Genomic DNA, 10,181 nt, shown 5'->3' on the forward strand with positions numbered 1-10,181 from the left:
AAGTGCTGTCACGTAAACTGTCCTTACTCACGTGTACCATCCAAGAACAATGTGCAATCTTGACTCTGCATGAGTGACAATGAGTGATCTGATCCCCAGAGCTGAGCTGGATCTGCCAGTGATAGCTGCAATGACCTGAAGCAGATTATCTGTGCATAATCTTACCTGCTTATTGCCTTAGGTTACTACAGCTGGGCAAATCCTTCTTCCTGCAAAGAACATGGCACTTCCTTGGGACAGCCATATGGGGAACTCACAGTCCAAGGCTTGTGTGGCTATAACCTGGAGGGAATGGTGATTCCACTTCCATGATCTCAAGAGACCTCAAGGGATGCCAGTGAAGGTTTCTAATTAGTGGCTGCCCCTGAACTGACCATGTAACTTCCTTTTAAGGGCAAGCTAAAAGCCAGCTGCTCCCAAGGATGTCATTACCAAGCTGAATCTGGAAAGGGGTCCAAATTAGTCATTAGATATTTCCTGATAACATGGGGCAATCACCATTTGTTTGTGACATACCATCTTCCTGCAGTGCTGATCTCCCGAGGGACTAAGACAGCAGCTGTATGAAGCAGCTGAGCTGTAGATGATGGAGTGCAGGAATGACAGTTTTTGTGTCCCATCAGCTTGCTATCTACTTGATCCCTTGCTAGGACTGCTTTACATGCTGTATCTTATAATCTAAGGCATTCAGGCAGATGGGACAAGACACACGGCAGCCTGACCCTGGAACTACTTGATTTGCTGAACCCTGCTCATGTTCACAAATGTCTGTGAAAAAAACCAGAACGACTACAAAAAAAACCCCCCTAAACCAAGACAAATAAAGTGCAATATTATATTTCTTAGAAAAACTTATTACAAAAGGAAGCGTGCTGATCATAACTGATCTAAACCTATGTGTAAATAAAATTTAGAAAACCTACATCTCATTTTCATTAATAGCTCATAGAAAACTGCTATTTTCATTCTTCATAACTGAATTTAGCAAAAATGCTTTGACGGGAATGAAGAAAAAGAGAGTGACCTATGTGTGCAGAGGAGCAGAACAGAAGGTGCTCACTAGTGGAGTGTAGGTATGGAAATCTGAGGGTCTCCTAGTTGCAGGAAAAAAAGATTTCCCGTTTTCAAAAGCTAGGTAAAAAAGGGGGAGCAATGTCCACAGAAAAAGAGTGTGTGGTTGCACACGGTTAGGCAGCAAGGTGAGCTCCAGAACCAAATTCCCATTTGGCTCAACACGTTGCGCCCTGAAAGCTAACAGAGAATCTCCTCAAAAAAGCCTCAGCTCTTTTCAGAGAATGGGGTCCCCGCAGGCCCTGGGCGATTCTCGGGACGGTGCAGTGCCACGCTTCCTTCGCTCCCAGACCTGAAGCCTCTGTGTCGGGAGCGGCCGCTCTTCTCTCTCCGCCCTGCTCCTTTAGAGTCCCACACCCACCGCTGGAAAGGGGCCAATGGGCCACTGTCCCCCGGCTCCAATCCGGGAAATTCCCCGGCAGCTCTCGGCAGAGAATAAAAGCACGGGAGAGAAAGGGGGCCTCCCCGCCGGCTCCTGCCCCCTCTCCGCCGCCAGCACCAGCCATGAACCCGCATCTCCGCCTCCTCCTCCTCCTCCTGGCCGCCGCCCTTCTGTGCCAGGGTAAGCCGTCGAGCCGGGGTTACCCATCCGTCCTCGGCCGGGCCTCGGCAGGGGTGCGCGGGGGGCCGGGCGGGTTTCGGGGGCCCCGGAGCCGAGGCTCAGAGGGCTGGTCCCGCCTGCCAGGTGCGCCGCTGGCCGGGGAGCTGCGCTGTCGCTGCGTGCGGAGCGTGTCCGGGGTGATCCCGCCGCGGCGCCTGGCCCGCCTGGAGTTCGTCGCCGAGGGGCCGCACTGCGCCGTGCCCGAAGTCATGTAAGTGCCCGGCCCCGGCCCCTGCCCACCGACCCGGGCCCGGCATCACCCTCTCCCGTCTCGCCCGCAGAGCCACGACGAAGCAGGGACAGATGGTCTGCCTGAACCCCGCCGCGCCCTGGGTCAAGCTCCTGGTCACCAGGATCCTCCGCAGGTACCTGCAGGGTCAGCTGTCACTAGCGCTTGGGGCCAAACTTAGCTTTTAGAGGGGCTTACACAAACTTAGCTTTTAGAGGGGCAAGAATAATGAGCCGAATTCGGCTATTGATTCCTGTAGGGAAATCTGGTTAGTTACGCCAAAAAATGCATCCAATAAGTGGTTTCTTCGTTGGGGAAGAGATAACCCAGCAGGTTGTCAGGGAGAGTATCCTCGGCAAATGCCTGACTCATTGCAGATCTAGCCACAGTATGTTCCATCGTCATTGTATTTTCCACACCTCCTATGGAATTTATTATCTGCATTTATTATCAGGAAAAATTTCCTGACTGCCTTTACAATTTGAATTCTGCCTATTACAGTTCATCCAGCAAGCTCTGAGGGAAGGAACATCTTGGAATGAAGTTACCTGTTTGCCACAAGATACCAGGAAACAGACGCTATGAGAACACAGTAGCTCAACTCTCTAGTTTTGATCAGGGAGTTTGTAGATCAGATGTTTTATATTTCATTCCCTCTGCTCATACTTGTTATTGCCTAATCCTATGCACATTTTTATTGACTGAGATAAAGTGATTGAATCCATTTGATAAGACAAGCTTTGCTGGACACTTCTCAGCAACATTTTCAATTTGCTCCACCCTTGTGCAAGCTCCTTCTTGCCAAATACTATTTGCCAGTAAGTTCTTAAAAAACAGCATTAATATCTGAAAAGAAGATGGGCGCATCATGAAGATGATTTTGCAAATGTCTTCAGGAGAGGTTTGAATGGATTGAGCCAGTGATTGGGGGTAGTCCTTCTGTCAGGAATAACAAGAGTGCTGTCTAGCACTTAACATTTCACTGCCTGTCCAGGATTACATGGGAATAAAACCTGGTTCCAGCAAGAATGTTTTGCTGAATCTCTTCCTGCTCCAGCTTACTAGACTTTAAAGCAGAATGCCTTGTACCTTTTTTCACAAGATACTATCTAATGAAATCACAAATTTTGCCCTTGGAACGTTTTGCCTCTATTCATTACTTAAAAGAGTTTAATAATTTCTGTGAAATTGTAGGGGTTTGTGCCATGACTGGTTTGTTTTTTATCAGTTAATGTTGTTTAGTTGGTTTGTTTTTAAAGAGTTTACATTAAAGTATTTGGTATTTATGAACAAGATCTAAAGGAACAGTAAATGTTCTGGAGACACTTAGACATTTTGTGTCTACTTGTATGGCATACTGTCATAACTCATAAAGAATAACTACATTTCATTATTCTGCTTTGGAAAATTGTATTGTAAAGAGGTGGATTTCTCATGATAATGTAATGAAGTATATGATGAAATACATATTTTCCTGTTGAAAAATATTCTGTGTTTTTGTGAACTCTGTATTAAATGGACCCATGTACCTGTGTCAGTTGGGCTGGTGGGATGCAGGGAAGCAGTGACCTCTGTGTACCCAGGGATTACTGGACACATCTGCAGATCAGTTCTCTCTGAAGTGTCAGGTGCACTTTAGACCAAGCAAACGTGCTTCTGTATTCAGAGGCACAATACTTAAACCCTCTGATGTGAAGCTGATCTCAGCTGCTGATATGAAGAGAGATTAACCCCGGGATGGATGGATTGAACCCATGCACATCCCTGCAATCTGCAAGAATTTCTGTTCTGGTTTACCCTGAAGTGGACTGTGTTTAAAGTTAAACCCATCTTACTGGGTAGGAGGGGGTAACAGTGTTTGCTATGGTAAGAAACAGTAAAAATTTGCAAGCGTAAATTTGTTTCTAGAAAAAAATTGTTCAGGTCCCAGCCCTCTGACACTTCTAAAAGCCAAGAATCCCCTTGTTTGGATTCTTCAGTGCACATTTCTAGCACAAACAATCTCTTCCATTACTGGGTATATGGTACTTGTTTAGTGGCAGACAAATCAATGGCTGTTTGTGCACAAAATCCAACAAAAACTTATCTGAAGGCACAACCACATCCTGGGCTTGCTGACATGGGTGAGTCATGAGTGTTCTCCTGTGACACCTGAGGGAAGCTGGCTCATCCCCAGAGCACGGGACACACAAATTAAGCTGTATGGAAATCTGTCTCCTTTACACACCCATGGCTAGAAAGTGTGAAATGTTCTTCTGTTTCCTTGTCACCATTTTTTTTCCTGCCATTTAAAGGTGACCTGAAATGATTGCTCCTTCTTCAGCACCTTGAGAAAGTTCTGCCTGCACTGGCCACCTCTCAGTGATCTCCAGTGTCTGCACACATAATAGCTTTTCACCTCAGAATGGTGTCTGTCTGAAATGCCCCAACCACATTGCCCTGTTACATCACGTCTGTCTCAGGAACAGCGTAGATTCCAGAGAGAGCTACATCCAGCTTCACTTCATCAGAGCAGCAGATATCTGCAAAATATGGCAGATTTTTCACTTTCCCTGTCTAGTACACACCAAAGACTGTGACTAAAACACTGATGGTAACCAGATTCTTTCAAAAGCTGAAAAGTATCATTTACCTGCAGGAATAGATGCCTATTTCATATGCTATTTTTGAAAACCATGGCTCAGTAAAAGCTTCTACAATTCTTCCCTTCTGGTCTATGTCATATGTTTTTCTTCAGATGCAAGTTAATCTACTAAAAAAGCAATGGAAATATCTTGTGCAACTCCGGACTTTTGCCTCCCACCCAGCTTTCAGGAGGAAAGTACATTGCCCAAGAAAAAATTATAGTAAAACAGCACACATCAAAAGCCTTTCAGAGTTTTAAAGTCCTCATGGGGCTCATGAATTGTTATCATCTGTTCTTTGAAATTCCCAAGATATTCAGCACAAATAAAGTTAATTTTCACTGCAGCCTAAGAGATTCACATAAGCGCCTGTAGATAAGTCAAATGTACAAAGTCACAGTAAGCCTATCATTGCAACTTAAAACTATGTTTAACACTTGAAATTGTTTGGTTTGGGTTTTTTTACCCCATGGAACTGCAAAGAGAGTTTGGTTTCCACGTAAAGTTCCATCTTTGAATAAATAGCATATTTTGTGTTATATTGTTAATGAACTTGATGAACTGAAAACATTTATAAAATACTTGGAAGAATGACTAGGAAATTGTTTATTTCTCCATAGCTGCAGACTATGGAAGCAAAATGCTTTCTTGGAGAAAATAAACACGCTTACTCTGCAAGGATACTCAAAAATCATTACTTTCACCATCTGAATAACATGTCAGACATTTGTAAAGACCTATCTAGGAAGGCAGGAAAAGGGGAAAATACATGTTAAAAATATATTCCATTTAACATTAAAAATAGAGGAACACCTGCTTCTGCAAAAACCCGGCCAAACATCTTGCTCCACGGATCTGAGCTCACTATCCTCCTCCACACAGAAAGAGAAGTTATCACCCACCAAGACAGCATCAATTATTATAGAGTTTAGGGGTTTTCACCACTGCTATTTGATTAAAGTAGCTGAACACATTGCAAGTGGAGTGGCTACACTTAAAGGAGTTTCCGCAGTCAGGTTCCTATGCCCTCTGCAGAAAATACTCGGCACAAAAAAGAAATGGCATACAGGTTTTCACACACAAAGCTCCGACTCCGGAGATTTACCCTAAGGACGAGCTTCTCCCGCCCTCATCTCCGCCCGCCCCGCCGTCACCTGGATCTCGCCGCTTGTCCCGGCTCTTCCCGTTGTCCCTTGGTTGCGGCGCCGCCTCCAGCTGTGGGGTCTGACTGACACGGCTGCACCACGGGCTTCTTCTCCCGCTCGGCGCTGCTGCTCAGGGCTGGGAGCATCTTCATTCACCTTCCTCCCGGCGCCCCGGACCGGCTGCAGAGCGCCAGCAGCGCTGCTCGCGGCGCCGACCGGGGAGTTTTCCCCTTGGCACCTTCCTTCTCGTCCTCCTGGTCCCCTTCACGCCGTGGCGGGAAGGGCGCTGCGGGCAAAAGGGCGAGAAACTCCTGAGGGGACGGCAGGCTCGGCTCCCCGGCCATCGCCCCTCGGGGCGGACCCCAGGTTGTTCGGCTTTTTACAGCCACTCACCTCCACCTTCGCCATTCCACCGCTCGCTCTGAACGAAACACCTGTGCCAGAATGAAAACACGGGAAGCAGCCATCGGTCCTTGCCTGACAGAAAAAAAACAAGCAAGTCCAGCAAGGAAAAGGTAGAGACTTTCAAATCTCTGATGGACACAAACTTTCTGCTGTTGAAAAACAAAGGCAAACCGACAAAAAACACCAAAACAAATGTTATAAATGCCTATTATAAAGTTGGCTTTTCGCAAGGTGTGCGCCATATGATTAATAACTTTGTGGTAAGGATATAAGTTTTTATTTCTGCTGTTAGTAAAGAAAATTAGGCACAGTGGTAGTAGTGATATAGTATGCTTAAACTGTCTGTTTGGCTGGGATAACGTCCAGTGAACAATTTGTTATAAATGCCTATTATAAAGTTAGCTTTTCGCAAGGTGTGTGCTATATGATTAATAATTTTGTGGTAAGGATATATAGTTTTTATTTCTGCTGTTAGTAAAGAAAATTAGGCATAGTGGTAGTAGTGATATAGTATGCTTAAACTGTCTTTTTGGCTGGGATAACATCCAGTGAAGATGTAAAGACTCTGCTATTGATACACCAGCTATCAGCATCTCCCATCTGAAGAAAGCACGGACCAAGGCCCAGTCTGGAGGTGATAATTAGGACACAGCCAAGAAACACAAATGCTCTAAAAAGGCGGACCCAAGGAGGGGCCATGCAAAACAGTCCCTGGAACACGGAAACTAGTTTATGGAAAAATATGAATATTCAACAGATTGATACAATAGAAAGGGTATTTAAAGAAAGTCTATGAAATAGCAGGTTGTGGGCTTGGCTGAGTGAAGTCACCCGGCCAGCCGTACTTTGCTTTTTTATCTCCTAATTGTCTTATCTTTTATTAAACCTATTTCTTAAAATTTACAAAAAATGTGAATCTCGTTTTTCACACAAACAAAAAACTCAACCCCAAAACCAAATACGAAGAGTGAGGAACTCTGCAGCTGTGGGACACTACTGCTACAGTGTGTCTAATTTCCCACAAAGAATAAAGTAACACTGTGAAGATACAGAAGGGAATACCAACCGTAATACGTGTGTAACTCTCTTGGAGTCTACACTATTTTCAATATGATTTGGAAAAATACATACACACACTTTCAATAAAGAAAATGCCACGATGTTAGAGGAGCTTAAATAGATAACATCAGCAATACAGTATCTTTGCTGAACTGTTAACATGAAAAGTACATTGAAAATTGTGACCTGACATAATTTCTGGAGGTTTTTTTGGTTATGTGACTGACTTAGGGTGAAGTTATTTTCTGGGACTGTCTATAAATGAGTGTTATCCCAAGCATTTAAGTAATCTGGTGAGTAGATCTATCAAAACCAAAGTCATAATGAAGAACGATTTGCAAGTGACAAGAGGATGGGCATAATACATATGAGGATTGCTGGAACTTCAGTGTGGATTTGTTGTAAATTCATAAAGGCATCTACTGCTTCAGTAGCAGTGCTAATTCTATCGGCATACCCAAGTAAATGCTACATAAAATGCTGGGTTTGTTTTGATAATTTTTTATCGGAAAAAAAAAAAAAAAGGATTTTAATTTGTGATTTTCTTTTTTTTTCCTTCAATAGAATAAGCTTTAATGTAAGATCCACAGGAAGATCAATTATCACACAGAATTTGTAATGTGTGGTTAGACTCCACACTAGAATTTTTGGCAACGTCTGTAATTCTTAATGCTTCTTTTAGAATAACCCAAAACACAAGTTAAACCCAATTAGGTATGGATCTCAATCAAGTTTAAGAGAAGCTTCCTAAGGCTGAAAATCCCTGTTCCCTGCTGTTGTTGTCCTGTCAGGGAGCTCAAGCACCAACTAGACATCTCACTGTCACTCCTGCTGACTCCTATAATGAGTCACAGTGGTGGCAAAGCAAATACTCCTCACTATTACAAATTCAGCTGATCTGAACCACACTGCAAAATTGCAAAGTCTGAGCAGAATCTGCTCAAATTTAGAGCTCATTTTGAGTTCCTTGCTGTTCCAATGGGCTACCTGGTTTGTTTGACTAGTGATGAAAATCAGTGAAAAAGTCAAAATAGCACGCGCTTCTGCAGATATCTGATAGAATTTGGAGACTGTCACTGTATAGAAAAGGTTGTTACTACTCACAGTAGTGAGATAAATGAAAGGCTAGACTTGACAATGCATCAAGTAATAGAGAAAATTTATGAATTTGTTCAATAAAGAGAGTGAGCAAATCACAGTGCTGGTGTGCGAGGGGTCTCCGCCACAAGCAACGCACACATTCAGCTCTCAGTGCTCTCTTATACCTTTCTAGGCACTTCACTTCCCCAAATTTTCAGTTATTTTCTACTTGCTTTTCTTCATAATCAGCAGTTGTGGTTTTTGAAGATCTGTTGGGGAGGTGGTTCGAGGTGGTCTTCTGATGTCTCTCCAGTCTCCTATTCTTCTTTTTAAAATATCTTTTTCCACTAGCATTATTTTTTGTTATATAGTTTCCTTAAGCAAGCATATATATTTTGTTAGTCAGCATACATTTTGCAAGCCTCTTCTTAACCATCTCACAACTTTTTAAGTGTAACATGCCTTAACACCTATCACGGCCCCCTCTCTCTCAGTTACTACAAAACCCCAAAGTGAGCATTTTTCCAAAATATTTTTGTAAAGCCCCTTAGTCTGTTAGTCACACTTCCCCTTTGTTAAAGGATTGCAAATTCTACTATACTAAGAAAACAATTTATAACTTATACAAAGGGTAGCTTAAAACTTACACTACAAGGTGGTTTAAAGTTTACATTGCAAATAATTACAACTGTTGTTGAAACAAACTATTAGTTAAAAGCCTACTGTTGTATAGTTGCCTTGTTAAACCCCACTTCCATGCCTTACTTAGCTGACTTTTAAAAAGTTCTTCTTTATAATAATCCCATGGTCTCTGTCCACACTGCCCACACACACACCTGCTATTTGACTGACACCTGAGCCACATTCCTTTTGGAAACACCTAACTCATCAAAAACTTTGCCAGGACCATAGCAGAACAAGAAGCCTCTCTAAGTTGGCACATCTTTCCAAAGCTTTTCCCAACTTTATAAAGGAATTTTCCCACTGTCAGTAGGCTGGTGAGGGCGCTATTATTACTTTGGCATGCTTTTTGTATGCTATTTCAGGTCTTGGTTTGTTTTCTTCTTTCACTGTGCACAGACGATGTTTTTATTATAAAATCTGCCATAGAACGTGACAAGAAGGCACCAATATGCAAGTTGCAAGCAATTCCATGAGACATCCCCCTCAGAAAACACGAGGGTGCAGGGAATAACTATGAGGGGCACGGATGCTTGTCCGTGGAGCTCTCCGTCTGCCCACTCCAACCTGTGACGGGAACAGCAGCTCACGGGAACCGAAGGCTGCAGCCTAAGCCCGTGTTTGGTGTCAAAAATGGGCCAGGAGACCTGCTCCTTTGAAAGGCCTTTATTAGTCAGCTCTTTCAAGGGGGAACTCGAGGGGTCGCCTGCGCTGTCGCCGCTCCTGTCGCCGTTCTTGTCCGGGCCGCCGCTGAGGATGAGATGCCAGTGGAATCTGCTGCTCTCGCCGCAGAATCGGGAATTCCAGCCTAGGGGAATCCCCAGGAACTCCCCTGGGCTCGTGTGGTCTAGGGGTGTCACCTTTTCCCAGTCTTTTGTGGTTATGGCGAGGTGGCAGAAGCATAATTCAGTCCTTAGGTAGCTGAGGGTCTTTTCGTTGTTGTAGTGTCTCCCTTTTATCTGGATTTTGTGCTGGATCGCGGCTTTTGGGTCCGTTTGCCGGCAGCTGCACTTCGGTTTGGAGCGGTGCACCATGGAAGTCCTTGGATTTTCCTATTAGGCGGGGCCGGCAGTTCGAGGAGCTGGTGGGGAATGGGGACAGCCTAGCCCGACGGAAGGGGGGGGTCCCCGGGGTTTTAGAGGGGGTATACAACTTGGAATAAGGTTTGGAGGGTACAAACTTTGGTACAAACAGCATAACTTTCTTAACAGACAGGGTACAACTGGCATAACATTTTAAACAGCGTAACCTTCCTAACAAATGACAGACTATGTCAAAAATGGGAA

At 44.2% G+C, this 10,181-nt stretch overlaps 1 protein-coding gene across 1 annotated transcript; it reads left to right on the forward strand.

Moving 5' to 3' along the window:
* The first annotated feature begins 1,390 nt into the window (after positions 1-1,390).
* On the forward strand, positions 1,391-2,791 carry LOC136359981 (growth-regulated alpha protein-like). Its single transcript, XM_066316859.1, has 4 exons — positions 1,391-1,633; positions 1,757-1,883; positions 1,954-2,037; positions 2,403-2,791. Exons 1-4 carry the CDS (start codon positions 1,576-1,578, stop codon positions 2,419-2,421), a joined length of 288 nt encoding a protein of 95 aa, XP_066172956.1. The 5' UTR covers positions 1,391-1,575; the 3' UTR covers positions 2,422-2,791.
* Positions 2,792-10,181: the final 7,390 nt, after the last annotated feature.

This window comes from Sylvia atricapilla, chromosome 4 (assembly GCF_009819655.1).
Source record: "Sylvia atricapilla isolate bSylAtr1 chromosome 4, bSylAtr1.pri, whole genome shotgun sequence".
NCBI classification, from domain to species: Eukaryota; Metazoa; Chordata; class Aves; order Passeriformes; family Sylviidae; genus Sylvia; species Sylvia atricapilla.

Excerpts from the sequence above, each read along its gene's own strand:
- LOC136359981 (XM_066316859.1), top strand. The coding sequence starts at position 1,576 with ATGAACCCGCATCTCCGCCTCCTCCTCCTCCTCCTGGCCGCCGCCCTT. Across the intron at positions 1,634-1,756 it reads CGCCGCCCTTCTGTGCCAGG|GTGCGCCGCTGGCCGGGGAG; the intron begins GTAAGCCGTCGA and ends CCCGCCTGCCAG. Across the intron at positions 1,884-1,953 it reads TGCGCCGTGCCCGAAGTCAT|AGCCACGACGAAGCAGGGAC; the intron begins GTAAGTGCCCGG and ends TCTCGCCCGCAG.